Raw genomic sequence first — 24,851 nt, forward strand, 5'->3', positions numbered from 1 at the left:
GATGAGGGAGGAAAGAAGCACAGATACTCTGTCTTTAGAGCTGATGATTCTATTTGGGCTTTCATGTTTTATTTTATTTATTTATTTATTTATTTATTTATTTATTTATTGTAGCTGACATTTTAGAAAGAGAGTGTTGTACTAAATTTTGTTTTTAAATTTTTTATTCTAATTTGTTATATATGACAGCAGAATGCATTACAATTCATATTGCACATATAGAGCACAATTTTTCTTATCTCTGGGTAAAAAAGATGGTGGAATGAGATGGACATCATTACCCTAAGTACATGTATTAAGACACAAATGGTGTTATAGTAACTTTAATCAAATTTCAGGGAGAGTGCATCCAGAAAATTGACCTTCATATTACTGTTTGAGATGCCTGTCATTAGAGGGCTGTAAGGACTTGTTCCTAGGTGATTCCAATTTTTCAGCAATGGAGTTTGACAATCAAATACATGATGGTGTGGAGATTATCTTAAAGAAGTAGGTCTCAAACTTTTTGGTTTGGGATCCTCAATATTCTTAAAAGTTACTGTCAAACTGAAAGATTTAGTTTATGTTGGTCATATCTACTGGTAATTGCCATATTCAAATTTTAAAAGAAGAAATCTCCATACTGCTTTCCAGACTGGTTGCACCAATTTGCAATCCCACCAGCAATATAAGAGTGTGCCCTTTCCCCACATTCTCGCCAATACTTATTGTTATTTGTATTCTTAATACAAATATATCTGCCATTCTGACTGGAGTGAGATGAAATCTTAGAGTAGTTTTGATTTTCATTTTCATTGCTAGAGATGTTGAGTATTTTTTCATACATTTATTGATTGATTGTATATCTTCTGAGAAGTTTCTGCTCAGTTTCTTGGCCCATTTATTAACTGGGTTATTTGTTTTTTTGGTGTTAAGATTTTTGAGTTCTTTATATATCCTAGAGATTAGTGCTCTATCTGATGTGCATGTGATGACCCAGCTATCCCACTCCTCAGTTTATACCCAAAGGACTTAAAAACCTCATACTACAGGGACACAGCCACATCAATGTTTATAGCAGCAGCACAATTCACAACAGCTAAACTGTGGATCCAACCTAGATACCCTTCAGTAGATGAATGGATAACAAAACTGTGGTATATATACACATTGGAATATTACTCCACATTAAAAGAGAATAAAATCATGGTATTTGAGGTAAATGGATGGGATTGGAGAATATAATGGTAAGTGAAGTAAGCCAATCCTAAAAATCCAAATGCTGAATGTCTTCTCTAATATAAGGATGCTGATTCATATTGGGGATGGGGGTTGGGAGCATGGGAGGAATAGACAAACTTTAGATAGGACAAAGGGGAGGAGGAAGAAGGGGGATTATGGGGGTAGGAAAGGAAATGGAATGAGATGGACATCATTATCCTAAGTACATGTACAAAGACACGAATTGGTGTGAATATACTTTGTATACAACCAGAGATATGAAAAATTGTGCTCTATTTGTGTAATATGAATTGAATTGCATTCTGCTGTCATATGTAACTAATTAGAATAAATAAAATAAATTAGAAAAAATTTAAAGACATTAAATATATATTTATATTAGTTCACTTAAGATAATGATAAACTATGTGCTAATATCAATAACACATTTTAAAGAAAAAGTAACCATTTTTTCAAAAAAAAAACTGCAATGAGAAAAGTGTCACCGTTTTATATTTTTGCATATCTTTCTCCTGCCTAGCTTAATAGAAAATGGCTGAATTATTATGGCTGTTTCTGTATTCTGTCTGTCAGACTGTTATGTAATTTGTAGCCACTGGAAAACTCCATTGAACATTTATGAGAGAATCAGTCTTAATATTATTATGAAAATAGTTCTGATCTCATGGATTCCCTCATAGTGCCCCAGAACCCTAGAGGTTCCACAGACCACATTTTGAGAACTATTATCTTAAGGTTTTCTGTGGAATATGTCCGTGTATATATTTATAATTGTTCCCAGGAGTAGCACAGGCAATAATAACACATAGGATATATAATATGATTTACCCCCAAAATAAATGCAGAAACATTTCAAAGGAAATATCCATGACATAAAGCACGTTTAATTTTTTTTTTTCAGATTTAACATTTCAGATGATTTGAAGGTCGGCTTTTTCACCACAGACCACGCTACTCAAACAGATTCTAGTGAAATTTTGCCACTAAAGGAGTTGAGTTCCTGTACAAAAAAGTTAGTGAAGGTAAATCTGGATTTATTTTGAAACTTCAAAGATGATTTTAGGCATTTGTCTTCATGTATCTTTCATGGAGAGACTCAAAATGATTAAAATTTCTTAGATAGTATAATCTTTTTTTGCTAGCATGCATCCTTTTTATTGGTATAATTATATGTAATAGTAGAATTCATTGTTAAATTTTGTACATGCACAGAATACAGCAATATAATCTGATTAATTTTCCACAGTATTGCCCAAATAAATCATTAGCATTTTGGCAAACTGAGCTGAATGACCATTGTATTTTTAAAAATTATTAATGCAAGCCAAGTACAATGGCTCACGCCTGTAATCCCAGTGGCTTGGGAGGGTAAGGCAGGAGGATTGCAAGTTCAGAGCCAACCTCAGCAACTTAGCAAGACTCTGTCTCAAAAATAATAATAATAATAATTTTAAAAAGGTCAGGGGATGTGGTTCAGTGTTTAAGTGCCCCTGGGTTTATTCCCAAGTTCAAAAAATTTATTAATGCAAGCTATGATTTATATTTACATCATGCTTATATATGCCAACTTATTTATTGAAATACTTGTTACTCTCTATTTTTTGACATCTGTGCACATTTCCTGTTTATGATCCTTCAAAAATTATAAAATCATATTTTTGAATCTTTTTTGATTGAAAAAGGATGGAGAATTTCATACACATCAGATTTTAAGAGTTGTTATTAAAGATCCTAATCAATAAAACTATCACATGAGGTAGCATAATTCTGTAAATACTCTCATAAACCTTATTTTTATTTTTCATTTAATATAATTGGAAATCATTCCATATTGGCATATAGTTTCCTTATTTGCTTTACAAGTACATCATGTTACAAAGTATACATCATCTATTTAGCTATTCCTCTATTGATAGACACTCTTTCTGGTAGTTTCTAATCTTTTACTGTGATGAATAATCCTGTGCATACTTGTGTGTCAGTAAATCTGTGGTGTAAATTCTTAAAAGTGGAATTTCTGAGTCAGAGGGTGTATGCATTAGTCATTTTGAAGGATATTGCCAAATTGCCCTGCATAAAGATTATACCAATTTATACTCCCACTAGTAGCTTTTGAGGATGTCTCTTCCCTATATACTTGCAATTTTATTGTCTTCTTTTATAAAGACAACTTTCAGAAAAGATTTTAACTTTATTCTCTTTGTAAATTAGGTGTGTCCAAATGACTAAATTGTGGTCAGTAGGATTTAAATGGAAATGGTGTCTGGCAGCTTTTGGGTACCTCCTTTAAGACACAGTTCACGTGATCTCACTGCCATGTCTTGCTCCCTTCCCTCTAATCTCCTTTTCCCATATCCTTCCTTACATCCCCTCTCTCCACCTCCCTACCTCCCCCTTTCTGATGGCTTTAGGTAATCCTAATCACAAATTGTTTGTCCCACCTTAATTTCTCACAATGGGGATTAAACGCCAACATGAATTAACTATCTTCATTTGGCAGAGAGAGTCATTTTGGAACCCTAGCCACCAAGAGATAGAATTATTGTAATTCACCATCTGTGAGAAATAATCTTAAAAGGCATCACAGGCCCCTGACCAGGTACCCGATTATAAGCCTAGAACCAGGGAATGTGCAGGAATATTTACACGGAGAGCCTTATTCTCTACAATAATGAATGCTTTAATTTTTTTTTAAGATTGTTTCATCCCTTGAGCAGGATTATAGGTTCGTCAAACAATTTCTTCAATTGAAATTTGAGGACCGGCTTCAAGAGGAGTCTTCCAGTATCTTCAAAGTTCTACATGACAGGATCCTTGAAATGGAAAAACATTATCATCAGGTAAATGTTCTCTCGTTTTCTCTGTTTTAAATGGGGATTGATCTTGCTCTTAGATGTCTGTATTCTGCAGTTTTGAATTTAGTGATTTATGAGGACCACTTAATTCGTATAGGTTGTAACTCATAGAGTAGATTGTACAAAGAGCTTCACTGTGTTTTAGGAACTTTCCTTAGTAAGTTGTATATGAGCTCACTAACCCATTTACCTTATAAAGTAGGTATGATTACTTTTCCTCCCTTACAGATAAGAACACTTTGGCACAGAAAGGTCAATTAACTTGTTCAAGGTCACCCATTAAACAGCAGAGCTTCAGGTTTCAGGCCAGGCAGTTTGACGCTGGAGTTTTTGTTCAGAGTTACAATTTTATGTGACCTTATTTGTGTTTTAATGGCCCTGTTGTTAGCCAAAGATATAACAATGACTGCTTCAAGGAATTTCATAAAAGTTTTGGTCAGGGTAACATAATTATCTGTCATTAAGAACAGACAACACTAATATTTCTGTGCTAACAAGAAAACTCATATTTTGTTGACCATACTATATTAAATACTATGCTAAGCCTTTTAATTGCATTTACCCTTTAAGTCTCTCAAAATCCTAAAGTGGAAGTCCTGTTGTACTTCAGTTACTCATTAAGACTGAGCTTGCCAAGGTTAGATAACTTGTATAAGGCCCAACAGATGGTTAGGGGCCCAATATTGAAATTCTGTCCTTTCTGACTCTAAATCCTATTTGTTGTTTATACTCCATTCTGGAATCAGAACTGATGTCAAAATCAAGAGCATTTTTACAAAATTTACTGTACCATTTTTTAATTTGTCCTAATTAGTTATACATAATAGCAGAATGCATTTCAATTCATTGTATACAAATGGAGCACAACCCTTCATTTCTCTGGTTGTATACAATGTAGTGTCACACCATATGTGCAGTCATACATGCACCTATGGTAATGATGATACTAGGGTAATGATGTCCATCTCATTCCACCATCTTTCCTGCCCCCATGCCCCCTCCCCATCTTTCCCTCCCCTTTGCCCAATCAAAGTTTCTCCATTCCCAATGCACCCCCCCACCGCCTGGCCCCCATTAGAAATCAGCATCCACTTATCAGAGAGAACATTTAGCCTTTGGTTTTTTTGAATTACTGTCTGATTTTTATCAAATTATTTGCTCAATCAGAAAATGACTCTGATTTGTTTGGGGTTAGCCAATCAGTCTTCATGAACAAAACCCATCAAAAAGTATAAGGTCAGAAGAAGATACAAGAGTTTCTCTTGTCCAGTCTCCAGTCCACTCATCCCTAATGGGCCTCCCATCCTCCGGTGCCTGCCACTTCTGTCTTATGGCTCAGTCTGGCTCTGTGGAGCTTTCCTGGTCCTTCAGGCTTTGCTGCAAATAAACACCATCGGGGCCCCCTTGCTGCAGAGCCTGCGGAGGCTGCTTCTTGGACCCTGCTACTATCAGAGCATACACCAAGCACTAAGCAGCCGAATTCCGGCTCCCGGAACTGAGCCCGCGGGGGCTGCTTCTTGGAGCTTACACTTATAGGAGCTTACACCGAGCATGGAGCGGCTCCTGGAACTTCCCTGGACCGGGGATAGGAGCCCGCGGAAACTGCGTCTTGGTCCGGGTCCTGCTGAGGGCCGGTCAGGACTCACCCGTTCCTTGGGTTGCCCGGCAAGGGGAACGAAATGCTGCCATTCGCATAGGATACCAACATGGCAGAGATCTGATGTCAGCAGAAAGCGGTGGAGGAGAGATCTTCATCAATACCAGCGGTGACATAAGCAGTTGGTCTCCTGGTAAGGGGGGTGAGGCTCAGTCACCCGAGTCTCCTCAATTTGTCCTCGAGCCAGAGGGAAGGAGCCGGGCCGCCGCCAGCCCCCGGAGCAGGCCCAGCGGCTCGCCAGCGTGGTGACCGCGTGACCCCAATTGGAGAGGGGGCGGAGCGGAGCCGCCACCCACACCCGCCAGGTGGGCAGACCCACGACCCAGTAGTACATGGGCGTGGTAGGAGGGGCAGGGCAGAGCCGCCCTTCGCGCTTGCAAGGTAAACAGACCTGTGACAGCCTGGCGGGTCAGGCCCAGTGGCCTGCCAGTGTGGTACACACGTCACCCCAACTCGAGTAGGGGCAGAGCAGATCCTTCTCCCACGCCCGGATCAGGCCCTGCCGGTGTGGTGGTCACGTGACCCCAATTGGAGTGGGGGGCGGAGCGGAACCGCCACCCGTGCCCGCAGGGTGAGCAGACCAGTGATCAACCTGCAGATCAGGCCCAGGGGTCCGCAGGCGTGGTAGGAGGGGCAGGGCAGATCCGCCGCCCGCGCCTTCAAGGTAGGCAGACCTACAACAGACCGGCGGATCAGGCCCAGGAGCCTGCCGGCGTGGTACAAACACCACCCTAATTGGAGTAGGGGCAGAGCAGAGTCGCCTCCCTTGCCAGGAACAGGCCCAGCGTCCTGCAGGCGGGGTAGTCACGACACCCCAATTGGAGTAGGGGCAGAGCAGAGCCTCCACCCGTGCCCGAAAGGTGGGCAGATCTGCGACCGACCAGCGGGACAGGCCCAGTGGCCTGCCGGTACGACAGACACGTCACCCCATTTGGAGTAGGGGCAGAGTAGAGCTGCCGCCCGCGCCTGCAGGGTAGGCAAACCTGCAGCCGACCGGCGGATCAGGCCGGGTGGCCTGCCGGCGTGGTACACTCGTCACCCCAATTGGAGTAGGGCCAGAACAGAGCCACCACCAGCTCCCAGAACAGGCCCAGTGACCTGCTGGCGTGGTAGCCACGACACCCCAATTGGAATAAGGAGAGAGCAGAGCCGCCGCCCGCACCTGCAGGAAAGATACGCAAACAGTATGAAAAGACAAGGAAAGAAAGGACCACAAGCAATGCAGGTCAACGCAACTTTAGAAGAGGTAACAGCTGCAGCAGACGGAATGTCAGATAAAGAATTCAGGATATACATGCTTCAGATGATCTGGAGTATCAAGGAAGACATTAAACAGCAAAATCAGACAATGAAAGATCACTTCGACAACGAATTACGCAAACAAATCCAGGAAGCAAAGGATCAACTATACAGGGAGATAGAGGTTATAAAAAACAAGCAATCAGAAATCCTAGAAATGCAGGAAGCAATAAACCAACTTAAAAACTCAATGGAGAATACTACCAGCAGAGTAGAACACTTAGAAGATAGAACATCAGACAATGAAGACAAAGTATTTCAACTGGAAAAGAACATAGATAGCTCAGCAAGACTGTTAAGAAACCATGAGCAGAACATCCAAGAAATATGGGATAACATTAAGAGACCAAACTTAAGAGTCATTGGGATACAGGAAGGTACAGAGCTCCAAACCAAAGGAATGAGCAGTCTATTCAATGAAATAATACAAGAAAACTTCCCAGACTTGAAGAATGAGACAGAATCCCAAATCCTAGAAGCCTACAGGACGCTGAATGTGCAAAATCATAAGAGATCCACACCTAGACACATTATAATGAAGATGCCCAACATACAGAATAAGGAGAGAATTTTAAAAGCTACAAGAGAAAGGAAGCAGATTACATTTAGGGGTAAGCCAATCAGGATAACAGCTGATCTTTCAACACAGACTCTGAAAGCTAGAAGATCCTGGAATAACATATTTCAAACACTGAAAGAAAATGGGTTCCAACCAAGAATTGTGTATCCAGCGAAATTAAGCTTCAGGATGGAAGATGAAATTAAAACCTTCCACGATAAACAAAAGTTTAAAGAATTCGCAGCTAGAAAACCATCTCTTCAAAACATCCTCGCCAAAGCATTACAGGAAGAGGAAATGGAAAATAACAATGAAAACCAACAGTGGGAGGTAGGACAGTAAAGGGGGGGGGAAATAATCAAAGAGGAAAACAAACAATGTTTAGTAACAGAAATAAACAAATATGGCTGGAAGAACAACCCATATCTCAATAATAACCATAAATGTTAATGGCTTAAACTCACCAATTAAGAGACACAGGCTAGTAGAATGGATCACAAAACAAGACCCATCAATATGCTGCCTACAGGAGACGCATTTGATAGGAAAAGACATACATAGGCTGAAGGTGAAAGGTTGGGAAAAATCATATCACTCATATGGACTTCGGAAACAAGCAGGAGTGTCCATACTCATATCAAATAAAATAGATTTCAAGCCCAAGTTAATCAAAAGGGATAAAGAGGGACACTACATACTGCTTAAGGGAACCATACACCAACAAGACATAACAATCATAAATATTTATGCCCCAAACAATGGTGCAGCTATGTTCGTCAAACAAACTCTTCTCAAGTTCAAGAGTCTAATAGACCACCACACCATAATCATGGGAGACTTCAATACACCTCTCTCGCCACTGGACAGATCTTCCAAACAAAAGTTGAATAAGGAAACTATAGAACTCAATAACACTATTAATAACCTAGACCTAATTGACATATATAGAGTATACCACCCAACATCAAGCAGTTACACTTTTTTCTCAGCAGCACATGGATCCTTCTCAAAAATAGATCATATATTATGTCACAGGGCAACTCTTAGACAATATAAAGGAGTAGAGATAATACCATGCATCCTATCTGATCATAATGGAATGAAACTGAAAATCAACGATAAAAGAAGGAAGGAAAAAGCATACATCACTTGGAGAATGAACAATAGGTTGCTGAATGATCAATGGGTTATAGAAGACATCAAGGAGGAAATTAAAAAATTCTTAGAGATAAATGAAAACACAGACACAACATATCGGAATCTATGGGACACATTGAAAGCAGTTCTAAGAGGAAAATTCATTGCTTGGAGTTCATTCCTTAAAAAAAGAAAAAACCAACAAATAAATGATCTCATACTTCATCTCAAAATCCTTGAAAAAGAAGAGCAAAACAACAGCAAAAGAAGTAGAAGGCAAGAAATAATTAAAATCAGAGCTGAAATTAATGAAATCGAAACAAAAGAAACAATTGAAAAAATTGACAAAACTAAAAGTTGGTTCTTTGAAAAAATAAACAAAATCGACAGACCCTTAGCGATGCTAGCGAAGAGAAGAAGAGAGAGAACTCAAATTACTAGCATACGGGATGAAAAAGGCAATATCACAACAGACACTTCAGAAATACAGAAGATAATCAAAAACTATTTTGAATCCTTATACTCCAATAAATTAGAAGATAGTGAAGGCATAGATAAATTTCTTAAGTCATATGATCTGCCCAGATTGAGTCAGGAGGATATAGAAAACCTAAACAGACCAATATCAATTGAGGAAATAGAAGAAACCATAAAAAGACTACCAACTAAGAAAAGCCCAGGTCCCGATGGGTATACAGCAGAATTTTACAAAACCTTTAAAGAAGAACTAATACCAATACTTTTCAAGCTACTTCAGGAAATAGAAAAGGAGGGAGAACTTCCAAATTCATTCTATGAGGCCAACATCACCCTGATACCTAAACCAGACAAAGACACTTCAAAGAAAGAAAACTACAGACCAATATCTCTAATGAACCTAGATGCAAAAATCCTCAATAAAATTCTGGCGAATCGGATACAAAAACATATCAAAAAAATTGTACACCATGATCAAGTAGGATTCATCCCTGGGATGCAAGGCTGGTTCAATATACGGAAATCAATAAATGTTATTCACCACATCAATAGACTTAAAAATAAGAACCATATGATCATCTCGATAGATGCGGAAAAAGCATTCGACAAAGTACAGCATCGCTTTATGTTCAAAACTCTAGAAAAACTAGGGATAACAGGAACATACCTCAATATTGTAAAAGCAATCTATGCTAAGCCTCAGGCTAGCATCATTCTGAATGGAGAAAAACTGAAGGCATTCCCTCTAAAATCTGGAACAAGACAGGGATGCCCTCTCTCTCCACTTCTGTTCAACATAGTTCTCGAAACACTGGCCAGAGCAATTAGACAGACGAAAGAAATTAAAGGCATCAAAATAGGAAAAGAAGAAATTAAATTATCACTATTTGCAGATGATATGATTCTATACCTAGCAGACCCAAAAGGCTCTACAAAGAAACTATTAGAGCTAATAAATGAATTCAGCAAAGTGGCAGGATTTAAAATCAACACGCATAAATCAAAGGCATTCCTGTACATCAGCGACAAATCCTCTGAAATGGAAGTGAGGACAACCACTCCATTCAAAATATCTTCAAAAAAAATAAAATACTTGGGAATCAACCTAACAAAAGAGGTGAAAGACTTATACAATGAAAACTACAGAACCCTAAAGAGAGAAATAGAAGAAGATCTTAGAAGATGGAAAAATATACCGTGTTCATGGATAGGCAGAACTAACATCATCAAAATGGCGATATTACCAAAAGTTCTCTATAGGTTTAATGCAATGCCAATCAAAATCCCAACGGCATTTCTTGTAGAAATAGAGAAAGCAATCATGAAATTCATATGGAAAAATAAAAGACCCAGAATAGCAAAAACAATGCTAAGCAAGAAGTGTGAATCAGGCGGTATAGCGATACCAGACTTCAAACTATACTACAGAGCAATAGTAACAAAAACAGCATGGTACTGGTACCAAAACAGGCGGGTGGACCAATGGTACAGAATAGAGGACACAGAAACCAATCCACAAAACTACAACTATCTTATATTTGATAAAGGGGCTAAAAGCATGCAATGGAGGAAGGATAGCATCTTCAACAAATGGTGCTGGGAAAACTGGAAATCCATATGCAACAAAATGAAACTGAATCCCTTTCTCTCGCCATGCACAAAAGTGAATTCAAAATGGATCAAGGAGCTTGATATCAAATCAGAGACGCGCCGTCTGATAGAAGAAAAAGTTGGCTACGATCTACATTCGGTGGGGTCGGGCTCCAAATTCCTCAATAGGACACCCATAGCACAAAAGTTAATAACTAGAATCAACAAATGGGACTTACTCAAACTAAAAAGTTTTTTCTCAGCAAAAGAAACAATAAGAGAGGTAAATAGGGAGCCTACATCCTGGGAACAAATCTTTACTCCTCACACTTCAGATAGAGCCCTAATATCCAGAGTATACAAAGAACTCAAAAAATTAGACAATAAGAGAACAAACAACCCAATCAACAAATGGGCCAAGGACCTGAACAGACACTTCTCAGAGGAGGACATACAGTCAATCAACAAGTACATGAAAAAATGCTCAACATCTCTAGCTGTCAGAGAAATGCAAATCAAAACCACCCTAAGATACCATCGCACTCCAGTAAGATTGGCAGCCATTAGGAAGTCAAACAACAACAAGTGCTGGCGAGGATGTGGGGAAAAGGGTACACTTGTACATTGCTGATGGGACTGCAGATTGGTGCAGCCAATTTGGAAAGCAGTATGGAGATTTCTTGGAAATCTGGGAATGGAGCCACCATTTGACCCAGCTATTCCCCTTCTTGGTCTATTCCCTAAAGACCTAAAAAGAGCATGCTACAGGGACACTGCTACATCGATGTTCATAGCAGCACAGTTCACAATAGCAAGACTGTGGAACCAACCTAGATGCCCTTCAATAGACGAATGGATAAAAAAAATGTGGCATTTATACACAATGGAGTATTACTCTGCATTAAAAAATGACAAAATCATAGAATTTACAGGGAAATGGATGGCATTAGAGCAGATTATGCTAAGTGAAGCTAGCCAATCCCTAAAAAACAAATGCCAAATGTCTTCTTTGATATAAGGAAAGTAACTAAGAACAGAGTAGGGACGAAGAACAGGAGAAGAAGATTAACATTAAACAGGGATGAAAGGTGGGAGGGAAAGGGAGAGAGAAGGGAAATTGCACGGTAATGGAAGGAGACCCTCAGGGTTATACAGTGGAGGGGGTAGAGAGAGAGGAGGGGAGGGGAAGGGAGAGGTGGGGAGGGGGGAGGGTGGATGATGGGAAAGGCAGCGAAGCACAACAGACACTAGTATGGCAATTTGTAAATCAATGGATGTGTAACTGATGTGAATCTGCAATCTGTGTATGGGGTGAAGGTGGGAGTTCATAACCCACTTGAATCAAAGTGTGGAATATGATATGTCAAGAAATTTGTAATGTTTTGAACAACCCACAATAAAAAATTAAAAAAAAAAATAAAATAAAAAAAATAAATAAATAAAAAAAAAAGAAGAAGATACAAATCATAAGTAGATTTTACTATTTTTTACAAGGAAAGCACTAAAAGACTTTAATTGATGTGTAAAATTAAATGAAGTGTTCAAATTATCTGTGTATTTTATTCATAAGAAGATCTCTCTATTGTTCTGGATTTTATATAAGTAAAAATTAAATTTGTTATCATAGCTATAATGGGAGAGAAATAAGTATAAAATGGAGATCTCAAGAGACTGTGATGATTTGGATGGTGGCTTTTAATGATGAGCTCCCCTTAGTAGGTGTGAGTTATATTTGGATATACATTGTAGTGCTAACTGTATTCTTTTATTTACAGAATGAGGATACCATGAGAAAATGCTTTAACCAGCAGTTAGCTGATGCCATTGCAGATATCAAAGGAATGTATAAGGTGGGTTTTTGGTGTTGTCAAGGGCAAAGCTGGCTTTAGTTCCTATTCCTATAATGAGTGGACTCATCTTGAGTCTCCAGTCTGTGTTGTTACTTTTGAAGGCCCATTTCTCCAATTTTCAGATCACCTCAGGGGGTTTGGGCCCAAGATTGTTCATACTGTCATTAAATTTACCAAACTAACGCTTTAGTATGACAGACATACACTTCCAGAAACTGGAAAATTCCAAACTTGTATCTAGGATATCTGGGAAAGTTGCTAGAGTAACCCGAAGTGTGTCTGGTAAAGATGCAGGTGGATAGTGCCATTGGAGAGTGTGGTAGCGATCACCTGTAATCTCAGCAGTCGGGAGGCTGAGGCAGGAGGATTGCGAGTTCAAAGCCAGCCTCACCAGCTTAGTAAGTCCTAAGCAACTTAACAAGACCCTATCCAAAATAAAAAAAAATAAAAAAGGGGCTGAGGATGTGGCTCAGTGGTTAAGTTCCCCCTGGTTCAATCCCTAGTACCAAAAAAAAAAAAAAATGTACTTGGATGAATTTCAGGTAGGCCTAAGCAATAGTTCATGGGACCTGTAGTAAATGGCAGCAAATGGTCTCTGATCCTCTATGGATTGTCTAATGACAGGGACACTTATATCTACCAGACATGGTGCTTCACTCTATTATACAATGGGAAAATTCAAACTTTCATATTTTTTAGACTTACTAAGGACCTTGGGGTTCTATTAGCATTTATAACTATAATCTCATCTTTCACTTCAATATGCTTCCATAAATAAATATTTTATATTTATAGGTAATTGCCCACTGATTGTATATATCTTTTCAGAACGATTAACATATTTGCACTTAATTATGTAATTACTTGTTAAATGTCTCTGTTCTGTTCCAGACTGTAAGCTTTATGAGGGCAGGAATATTGTCTGTATTACTGATGTGGCCCTGCCTTTTAGCACTTTGCTTTGTACATAATTGTCCATCAGGTAATAATTGCTAAGTGAATGAATGACTGATAGCTGTACCTGTGGCCAACATTCATAGAGTCTGCTCATCAGTCATTTTCTCCAATTGCACTTTCTCTCCACACCTTTTTTTTTTTTAACTAACAGAAGCACTTCAAATCTTACAGGAGTCAACATACTATGTACTTTCCTTCCCAGCTTCCTTTTTAGCTATGGCAAGGGCATGGGCAAGGTCCTTTACCCATGGAACCTGAAGATAAGTAGGCTGTGAGGCTCTAGAGAGACGTGGTTCTTCCTAATTAAAAGGAACTCATGGGAGAACTCCTTCACCAATCTTTGTGACTCTGTGCCACATTGTCTCCAGAGGTGGCTGCAACACGAGGTCCCACTCTCCTGCTCTTCTGTAACATCACCTTGCTTCTCTCCCATCAAGAAGTGGGGGTCTAATTCCCTTCCCTTTAGTTGAGGCTGGCCTTAGAGACTTGCTTATAAGCAAGAATGTGAGGAAATAAAGTTGCATGACTTCTAAGACTGGGTCCAGAGATGCCTTGCAGTTTTATCCTGATATTCTCAAAACATTTGCTCTCTGGATTCTCCCTCTCTGAATCCAGCTGCCCTACTGAGAGAAGCCCAAGCTCAAGGAAGGGATGACTTGTAAGTGCTGGATCTTCAGGCTCATCTGAACCTAGCCTCTAAGTCATCTCTGTTCAGGTATCAAAAAAATATGAGTGGTAAAACCCTCAGATCGCTCCAGCCACCAGCCAGTTAGAATCTTTCCACCTGAAATGACTTTATGGAGCAGAGATCAAGCAATCCCTGCTGTTCCTGTCCTGAATCCCTGATTCAGAGTTGTCATCCTAATAAGCAGTTTGTGTTTTGTATTGCTACGTGAAATAGCTGGAACAGTATCTTTACACTCACATCAACAATAATTTCTTTTTTTTTCAAGAGAGAACAATAATTTTTTTAGTTAAATTTGTTTTTAATGTTTTTTTGGTTTTTTATTTTTTTGACTAGCGCAGAGCAACATCATAGTTAAGGGTTGGCACAGATATGATTTAGGGCAGGAACACTGGAGTAAAACTACCTGGGTTTGAATCCTGACTCTGCTACTTTACTTCTGTGTGACCTCAGACAAAGTACTGAATTGCTCTGACTTGGTTTTCTCAGCTGTTAAATGGGAATCGCAATAATACTCACCTCGTAAAATCTAAAGGTAAAATGTATTGATCTTGTTATTAGTGAAATCTGTTTGTTAAAAAAAAAACACCTGCCCATAGTCATGATGTTCCTTCATGTCAGTGTCTTTTTCTGCTCCTTTATTATCTTACCTTAGTATTCAGGCTTATTGCTTTTGTCCACTGACCACATTGATATATTTCAAATATATTATCAATATTTATTATGTTGATATTTATTATACTATATATTATATACTATTAAATATATATTATATTATATATAATGTTTATTATATCAATATTTATCATATTGAACCTAATGAAAAGCCATTTTTGGAGCTCAAAGAAGGTCAAATATTAATAATTTCATATGGTTCGACCTAAGACACATAGTTTTCAAAAAACATAGTTATTATAACAAATAAAGGACAGTACAGTCTGCACGAAATATTAGGCTCTAGTATGTTTAAGAAAGACATATTCATTTTCAGCTTGACCAACACTTGCTGAACGAATGCTGTGAGCTGAGATAGGCTGGGCATTGGCACTGGGGAGATGAGGTGGGGATGAGTGGAGGGGAACATGACTGTTAACAAATCATAGGTTGGCAAGTGCAGAGGTAAAGAGAAATACCAGGCCTTAGGGAACATCCCAAAGGAGCAGTTTTTTCTGCTGGTGTGTGTTGGGAAGACTTCGTAGGTGATAATATTTGTGCAGGGTTTAATGTTAAGTACTCGGTAGGTGATCATATAATCAAAGGGGATTCTAGGCAGGCCATTTAGTGTATATTAGAATATTTTGGGTGGCAAGTGATAGAAATCTAGCTCACACTGGCATTAGTTAAAAGGGGATTTTAGGGGCTGGGGTTGTGGCTCAGCAGTAGGTACAGTGCTCACCTAGCACGTGCAAGGCTCTGGGTTTGATCCTCAGCACCACATAAAAATAAAATAAAGATATTGTGACCAACTACAACTAAAAAATAAATTTTAAAAAAGGGGATTTTATTGGCTCATGTAACTGAAAGGTGTAGAGATCATAATGACTTCAGGAAAATCTGTGTCTAGAGGTTTAAATAATGTCCATCAAGGAATTGTCCATCCCTGTTTCTGCCTTATACTCTAATGATTTAATTTCCAAAAAGATTCTGCAAACTTAGAGCATCTCTTTCCACCTAGGTCCTACAAGAGTCACAAAACTGACTTTGAATGACCTGCCCTGAATATTGTGTTCCCCTCCCCAAGGGGATTCAGAGTCATACACCCATCCCAGGAGATGATATCAAGGAGAAGGGTTACCCAAATTAAAATGAGAGGTTGTTATCTGAAGGAAGGATGCTGGTTAGGCAGAACTGGTTAGGTAAAATAACTTTCCACTTGCAATAGCATGTGAGAGGGAAAGTGGGACCTTGTCTGAAAACTGAACACGGTCAGTGTTGCTAGATATGGCATTACCCCATATGGTAGCCATGAGCCATTAACAATTCAGATCCTTGGTTACAAATCTTCAATTCCTGATGTGGTGTTATGAATAACAGGAACCATCTCATACCCTTATATTCTAAGTTAGTGTTCTTGCTAATTTGAAGTTGAGCCCAGTTGTATCTGTGCATCTAGAGCAGAACCTGAGTGAGCTGGCTTTGTCCAAATGTGGTGCCAAGAAATGAAGTATAAGTCTCTTTTGCCTGGTTTTATCCTGTGGAGTAAGCCTTCAAAGTAGGCTCCAAGATCTTCACTTTATAGGTGAGAAAAATAAGTCAGGGCAATGTTAAGCAGGAGGAAGGATGTTCAAGGTCACAGGGCCAGCCAGTGGTGGAGTTGGGAGCGGAGTGCTCCGCTATGTCTCTAAAAGTTATTCTGTAGATAATGGGGGTGTGCGTGTGCTTGAATTCTAAATGGGAGAAAGGGAGGAGCTTGAATGTCCTTTAGAATGATGAGTCCTATAAAGTGTTAAATACATGTTGGAAAAACGGAGACAAAGATGCAGTCTATAAAACTAAGCACCATACAGGTTTTGTTCATCAAAGTCCCTGCAATAGCTAGTAACAGTGCTTGAGACACAAAGGTTTTTAATATTTAGTGGAGGAAGACAGAAAGAAGAAAGGAAAAGAGGCAAGGAGAAAGATGAACACAGGAAAGAAGTTCTGTTCTAGATTAAGTAGAGATGGCTCACCAGATGCAGCATGTTAGGGTCCCGATTTGAACAAACCGACTTTAAAGAAAAGGGAAAAGGAGGTTGAGACAATTGGAGGAAATTTATTATGGGTTGTATATTAAATGATATTAAGAAACTGTTTGTTAAATTTGTTAGGTGTGATGCTGGCATTGGAATTATGTAAAAAAAAAAAAAAAGTCCCCAGGTCTTAGAGATGTACCTTGATATGTTTCAATGACACGATGTCTAAGATTTTCTCAAAAATACTTAAGCACAAATGAGTAGATAAGTGTATGGCAAACTATTATTATTTTCTTCATTTTGCTCTATTTTGGTTTATGTTTAGAATTTTCCATCAGAAGCTTGGCATTTGGAGAGACATTCCTATAATCCCAGCTATTTGAGAGGCAGAGGCAGGAGGATCTCTTGAACCCAGGAGTTTGAGATCAGCTTTGTGAGACCTGTCTTAAAAAAAAAAAAATTCATCATAAAAAAATAGACATGTTTGAAAATGCAAATTAACTTTTTAACCCCCCTTTTTTGTATTACCACATTTAAATATAGTTGATTTATATTGTGTGTTTCATAATTCCCATATCTCCCATTTTCGGGGGTCTCCTAAGGGCTGACTCTCACCATGCGTCATTTGCTTTGAGTTTCATGATATTTTGACCATGAGCTCATATTTCTGTGAGAATTCTTTTTGAGTCCTGACATACAGGTAAGTTTCTTCAGGGAACATTTGTGTTTGCGTCTGTGAGACTCCTGAATCTATGACCACTGTAACTTAATTCTCAGCTTGAGGTATTTTTCAGACCACTCAGATGTATGAATTTGGGCATGAAGCTGTGTGGGCCACGTTGTGGTTGTAAATTCTTAGGAGAATTTTGTTTGGTTTCCATCCTCCTATTATACCTAGAGCCAGTTTCTAGGCAGGAACCAACTCCAGCGTGGAGTATTGGGCATGGGTACAAGGTTCAAGATGGTCACCTCTGGTTCATTCTTACACTGAAAGACTGGACCTGCCCCCTTTAAAGGGATGGTATTCTATTATTTAGAACTGGCACTCTGAAGAGGACCTAGTTGTCTCTCCTGTGTGTCCTGAAAAGAGTCGGAAATCAAAGCTCAGATTTACCTGGTTTAACAATGCCTTAGAAGTAAAGGCCAGCTTGAGTATTCTGTGTACTTCTCTGGGATTCTAAATTCACTTAATTTTGGTCTGAGTGTTTTATGTATAACTCTAAAATCTAAAACAACAATAACAACAACACAAAACATGCTTTTTTTTAGTTTTTTTTTTAAATTATTGATTTATAGTCCTTGGTGTCTTTAATGACTTCTGGAACACTAGCATATTTCTAATGTTTTTGAAATGTTCAAAAATATGTCTGAATAATCAGTATCTCTCTCTCTCTCTCTCCATATATATATATATATATATATATATATATATATATATATATATATACTATTTCTACTTTCTAGGAGTGGAAGGCTCTGAAATAATTAGATTCTTTATATTCATCAGTTTTTTTATAAATGGCTAGTTAAATATTCCTAACTGGAAGTAGATTAATTGTGGTTAGTTGCCTTATCTGATTAAATGTTTGTTCACCTTAAATTAAAGAAAAGTCATTATTTGAGCCAGCTTGGTGGTGCACATCTGTGATTCCAGCCACTCAGGAGACTCAAGCAGGAGGATCACAAGTTTGAGGCCAGCCTGGGCAACTTATTGAGTCCCCATCTTAAAATTAAAAATAAAAAGGACTGGTAATGAGGCTGGGCATGGTGGCACATGCCTGTAATTTGAGCAACTTGGGAGGATGAGGCAGGAGGATCCCAAGCTCCTGGAGAGCTTCAGCAACATAGTGAGGTCTTAAGCAATTTAGTGAGACCTTGTCTCAAAATAAAAATATAGAAGAGCTGGGAATGTAGCTCAGTGGTAAAACTCCTCTGGGTTCATTCCCCAATTAAAAAAAAGGGGGGAGGGCTGGGGGTGTAGCTTAGTGGTAGAGCACTCTCTTGGGTTCCATACCTAGTATAAAAAATTAAATTAAATTAAATTAAAAAGTCATTATTTGAATCTTTGTTTTTTTGGGTTTTTTTTGGCATAACTTTGATGCATGACCTCACAAAGCCTTCCTAATCCTTGCATGACCTCATAAAGCCTTCCTAATCCTGGCCACCCGGGTTTGTTCAGGCTTAGTCATAAGAAAGAACAAAAGAGTTGAAAATGGGAGGTGTACATTTTTGGCAGAGAGAAGGTAAGTGACTCCATGCTGCCCTCTGGAGACCAAAAAAGATACAGGTTTTTTTTTTCAGGCTTAGAGTAACTTTCTAAATCTGTTTAACTTTTAAACACTTTCATGTGATATTAGAGGCAATTTTGTGTGTTAGAGACAAGCATACTTTTTCAAAAATATATCTTAGATATTTTTTTGTTTTGGAAATAAATTAGCTAATATTCAGATGAAACAAACTTCTCTAGGTATTTCAAACAGATAGGATTTAATTTAGGCACTTATACAAAGACTAGTGAGTGAGCTGGGATGTAGCTCAGTGGTAGAGCACTCACCTCACATGTATGAAGTCCTGGGTTCAATCCCCAGTTCCCCCCCCCAAAAAAAAAAGAAAGAAAGAAAAGAAATGAAACCTAATTCCCACCTCCACCCCACGCCACTCCCCAGAAAAAGAATAGAAGAGTGAAAGTCAGGAATACCATCACTAACTTTTAACCTTATAAATAATTGTTGGGGTATCATTCACTGAATATCTTCCTTTTCTATTGATTTGTGATGTTTCTCTCATCATATAACCCTAAGATACATTTTATGGCTATCTAGCTCTTTTGTGGCTATATATTAAGACTATTTATGCTGTATTGCGACTGTATATTGATTTTTGTATTAAATATTTTTAGCATTAGAACTTTTACTTTTTTTCAATTGAACTTGGGATCTTATACTTGATCTGAGGTACACACTCAGCCCCAAATGTTTAATATCTAGTGAATTTAGGTCTTCTTTTATTAAATATCTTTACTTTTTTATTCTTTCAGATTAACCTTCAAGTAATTTTGTTTATTTCCACTTCAAAAAAAGCTTTCTTGTACTTTTATTGAAATTCAATTGTTTAGAAATTTATTCATAAATTTAGGAAGAAATAAAAAATATCATGTATAATGTTCAATTTTCCTAACCAAGAATATTATCTTGAATTCTTCTCAATTTATTTATGTGTTGTTTTATGTATTTTAATAAAGTTTCAGAGTTTTATTTATGTAGGTTGTCTGCATTTTTCACACAACTAAGTTATTTCTAAGCATTATATTTTATAGCTTTAGAAATGTAATATTTTCTGCCATATTTTTAAAGTCTATCATTAGTGTGTATTGAAACCATTGAATTCTTAGTGCTTCATTGAAATATATTTTATATAGCATAAAATCCACCCACTAAAAGTGTACAACTTAATGGTTTATAGTATGTTTACAGAATTGTGCAACAATCACCATAATCTAATTTTAGAACATTTTCATAACTGCAAAAGGAAACTTTCACCTATCAGGGTCCACTTGTAGGTATTTTCTTGCTTTTAAGTGGAAGAGACTAATGCATCCTCCTAAGGAGGGAGCAGAATCGAGGTGGGCGTGCACCCTTGTTTGCTGATATCTTTGACACTGGTACATCAGGAAAGCCAGTAACTAGCCTCACACTCTGTGTGATGAATATAGCTTCTAGACAAGAGGAGAGGCCTGTGGCTTTAGAAAACTGAAGGGTCTGGGGGTGGTAGGGAAAAGGAGGGGGCAGGGGGTGATAGTTAAATGTCATGGACATTATTATCCAAGTTACATATATGAAGATATGAATTGGTGTTAACATACTTTATATACAAACAGAGATATGAAAAATTGTACTGTATACATGTAATAAGAATTATAATGCATTCCGCTGTCATGTATTTAAAAATAAAATCAATTAATTAAAAAAAAAGAAAGAAAACTGAAGGGTCTGATCCATCAGAATTTTATCCCCTTAAATTAAAGAATCAAAGAACAACCCTTACCTTTACCAAATGCTCCTCAGAGAGCTCATGAATGAAGTCATTGCCTTCTTAGTGTGTATTGTTTTACCTTGTTTTTCTTTTTTCTGTGAGAAAAATCCAGAATAGCCAAAGGGCCTTCATGGAACTCTGTTGGGGTAAGTTTAGAAGAGAAGGAGATGGATAGATACGAAATTGACAAAAAGAATTCAGAGATGTAGGGAGAATTTGAGAGAAACACTGTCCTCTGTTTTGTATGGCCGTGCACTGTTGGAACCTAACAAAAGCTTGTGACTTCAGTTGTTCTTTTACATTAGGTGATGCTGGTGACACTTCGGTAAACTTGCTGCTCTTCTCTTAGCAGATAATAAGTGATAATAAATGCAGTCATCATATATTGAATTATTTTACTATGACCCAGGTAGAGTGCAGAGTGTTCCCCATACATCATTATATTTACTATTTTTTGCAGAAAGACACAAAAGATAAGAGCATTATTCGGACAGATTACCAAAAGAATGCAATTTTTCAGTCTAAGTTTCAATCTCCATGCCTTTCTTTTTTGGTGCAACTACAACTGGCATTTGGTAAAAATGGTGACTGACACCTCTCTTCCCACGTTATCAGGCAGATATTTGCAGAAAACTCTTGCTGCTCCTGTGTCTTCTCCTTTGCTGGATAAGCCGCCAATTCCTTAATTGTTCCTTATATGAAGAGAATTCCAGAGTTCTCAGCATCCTTCTGGCCTTCTTAAAACCTCATCTGGCTAGTCCTCTTAAATGGGATAAATACATAACCAAACTTATTTATTTCAGTGTCTTCCTAATAACCTTAAGGAAACTCAAACCCTGGCAGCAAAATCAAGTTAGTCCTCCTTTTTCTGGTTACAGGCCATGAGGAAGCAAGAGAAGGCTGTCTGAATCTCTAGCTGTGTTTGTCTTCTGAGACAGGTCTTGCCATGTTGCCTACGCTGGCCTAGAACCCCTGGGCTCAAATTATCCTCCTACCTCAGCCTCCCATGTAGCTGGGACTATAGACATGCACTCCCAGTCTTTGTTTCTCATAAGACAATATGCTATGAACAATAACATTTAATTTTTAAGTATTCAAGATTCATAGATTTTTTTAGAAAATAGTAACCTAGATACTCTATTTCAATCACAGATTTTATTAACGCAAATGAAACAACATAAAAACATAAATGTGTACAAATGCAAATGTTGAATTCATTGTCCTAATATAAATTGTTAGCAGAGAAAGAAAATATTGCTACAAGAACTATTGCTATAAGAACTATGGCTATAAGACAGAAAATGTAGTTACAAAAGTTTGATCATTATATTTGATCTTTCAAAAATGTGTGATGTTGAAAAACAACAGATGTCAATTTGTATCATTAAATCAGAGAATGTCTTTGTACAAAATTTTCTACTTGCTACAAAGACTTCCTTTCAGTTTTTGGAAGAAGGGGAAATAGTTGTAAGTTAACTTCAAATACTTTCATATGACATTTACATCATCAAATAATCATACCTCTTCTTTGGTAACTTTGTTATGAGCAATTCCAGTTTTTTTGTTTTGTTTTGTTTATTTATTTTTTGTAGGGACTATAGCTTCTTTATTACTAGTATTTATTTCAAGGAAAGTATTTCTTATTTGTCCTTTTCTTTACATTCTTAAATATAGATGAATATTCAATGCAGAGTTACCTGAATCAGTTTCAAAATTGTCCTGTTAAAAATGTGTGTGTTGAAATGTTGAAATTGTTTTTAAAAGTCTTTGAAGTGCGAAAATAATTATTCTTGTAATAGAACTCTCAATTTGTTGCTTATTTTCTTCTGCCTCTTGTGGATTCACTGATGAAAAACCTTTCCTAATGAGAACACAAACGTTTCAGTCATCCATTTAAAATTTTAACAGTAAATGTTGTCTTGGTGCTAAATCATTGCTACTTAAGTTTAAAAGCAAAAAGTCCAAATATGCAATGGAATACTAACATCCCGGTGTTTAGCAGGGATTAAATTTTCTGAACTCTTCTTATGAAATGGATGGGCATGCTTGGCCCCAGATGGTTAAGAATTCACTTCCTTGGATCAATCTTAATGGCCCAAATGAGGCTTCAGGTTGAAAAGAGAGTGAGAAAGAAAACAGATGATACTGCAAAAAGTTAAAGTCTCTGAAATAAGATGATAAAATATGTCATGCCAAATTCATCATTGGCCCAAACTCATCGTGACTCAAAGATCTTCTCCCTTAACTCTGCCCTTTCTCTCACGTAGTCTCACTTGGAAGCATTATAACCCCACCCACACCCTATCCTCCCCAGCTGGAAACCTGCACAGTCTGTTCTTTGTGCCCAACACACTCTTCAAAGGGCTGCCACCATCCCCATCCTGGTGTTCACACCCCCATATGTCCACCTCTCCTGTCTCCTTGAATGTGAACAGGATGAAAACTTACTTCCAAGCAATAGAATATTGCAAAAGTGATGGGCTGCCTGAGTTTATGTGTAGTTCCTGTCTGGCTTGAGTCTCTCTCTCCTTTGTGGGCTTGGAGAAAGCAAGAGGGCATGCTGGGGAACCCCATGTGGTATAGAACTAAAGGCAGCCTCTGGCTGATGATCAAGAACCTGAAGCTCTTGATCTTACAGCTAAAAGGAAGTGGATTCTTCCAACAACCTAAGTGAATTTGGAAGAAGTTCCTTTACCAATTGAACCTCAGATGAGACCACAGCCTGGAACCACATCTTCATTGAAGCCTTGCAAGACCTTTGCAGAGGATCTAGTTTAGGTGGGCATGAGTTACTGACCTATAAAAACTAAGAAGATAATAAGTGCGTATATGTGTGTGTGTGTGTGTGTGTGTGTGTGTGTATTTTAAGTCACTATGTTTGTGGCAAAGTTGATATGCAACAATAGAAAAAATAGAACACAAATTCACTCTTCATATTCAGTAAGCCATTCAGTTTTACCTAAATCCATTTTCCATTATCTTATCTCTGATGTCCCAGTAGTCAGCACTGCCTGCCTGGCCTGTGGCTTTTGCTTTCTTATTCTTTCAGGTCTTCATACACTCAGCCACTTATCCAGTCATCTGAGTCGTTTTTCCACACACAAGTCTGATCACATTCTGCCACTGTTTAAGAACCTTCATGGTTTCCCACATAGCTGTAGAATGAACCCCAAACCCCTTGGCATCACACAAAAAGCCCCTGTACCTCCCAGCTTTTATCTCCTTCTGCTTCTTTGCTAAAAATTTGCCCACTAGCAATGCCAAGCTACTCGCAATCACCTTAGTCTACACACCTCAAGTTATTAGTCACCTCCCTGGAATTTTCACCTAATATTCCTTATTGCTGTTGCTCCTGCCATTCAAGTCTGCAGTTTCCTTCTTGAATTTATGTCTGATTGAGCAATCTGTTGTTGACAGTGGAGTAGTGAAGTTGCCTACTATTATGATATGCTCTTTCTTCTTAAGATCTATTATGTTCAAAGCTAATATTTGTTTGATATATTTAGATGCTCCAATACTGAATGCATATATATTTACAGTTGATATATCCTACCAATGAATTGATTCCTTTATCATCATATAGTGATTCTCTTTGTCTCTTGGGATAAATCTTGGCTCAAAGGCTAGTTTGTCTGATATGAGTTTAGCTACCCTTATTCTCTGCTGGTTACCATTTTCATAGAGTATCTTTTCCATTCTTTTGCTTTCTTTCAGCCTGTGTGTGTCCTTAAAACTAAAGTGACTCACCTTTAGGTAACACACCATTGTATTCTGTTGTTTTGTTTAATCTGTTTAGTCCCTCTCTTTGACTGGAGAATTTAATGCATTTACATTGAAACTAATTGTTGGTAGGTAAGGAC

The 24,851-nt window shown here is 38.0% G+C and overlaps 1 protein-coding gene across 1 annotated transcript in view; it reads left to right on the plus strand.

The window, feature by feature from the left end:
- Positions 1 to 439: 439 nt before the first annotated feature.
- CUNH10orf67 (chromosome unknown C10orf67 homolog) overlaps positions 440 to 24,851 on the plus strand; it is a 118,424-nt gene continuing 94,012 nt past the window's right edge. The window contains exons 1-4 of the mRNA XM_058572309.1: positions 440 to 489; positions 2,123 to 2,243; positions 3,918 to 4,061; positions 12,571 to 12,645. Coding sequence (XP_058428292.1) covers positions 440 to 489; positions 2,123 to 2,243; positions 3,918 to 4,061; positions 12,571 to 12,645 — 390 coding nt within the window. The remainder of the gene's footprint in view (positions 490 to 2,122; positions 2,244 to 3,917; positions 4,062 to 12,570; positions 12,646 to 24,851) is intronic.

The sequence above is a fragment of the Marmota monax genome, unplaced genomic scaffold (genome assembly GCF_021218885.2).
Source record: "Marmota monax isolate L192 unplaced genomic scaffold, Marmota_monax_Labrador192_F-V1.1 WCK01_AAM20220418_F8-fsc00098, whole genome shotgun sequence".
In the NCBI taxonomy this organism is placed as follows: Eukaryota; Metazoa; Chordata; class Mammalia; order Rodentia; family Sciuridae; genus Marmota; species Marmota monax.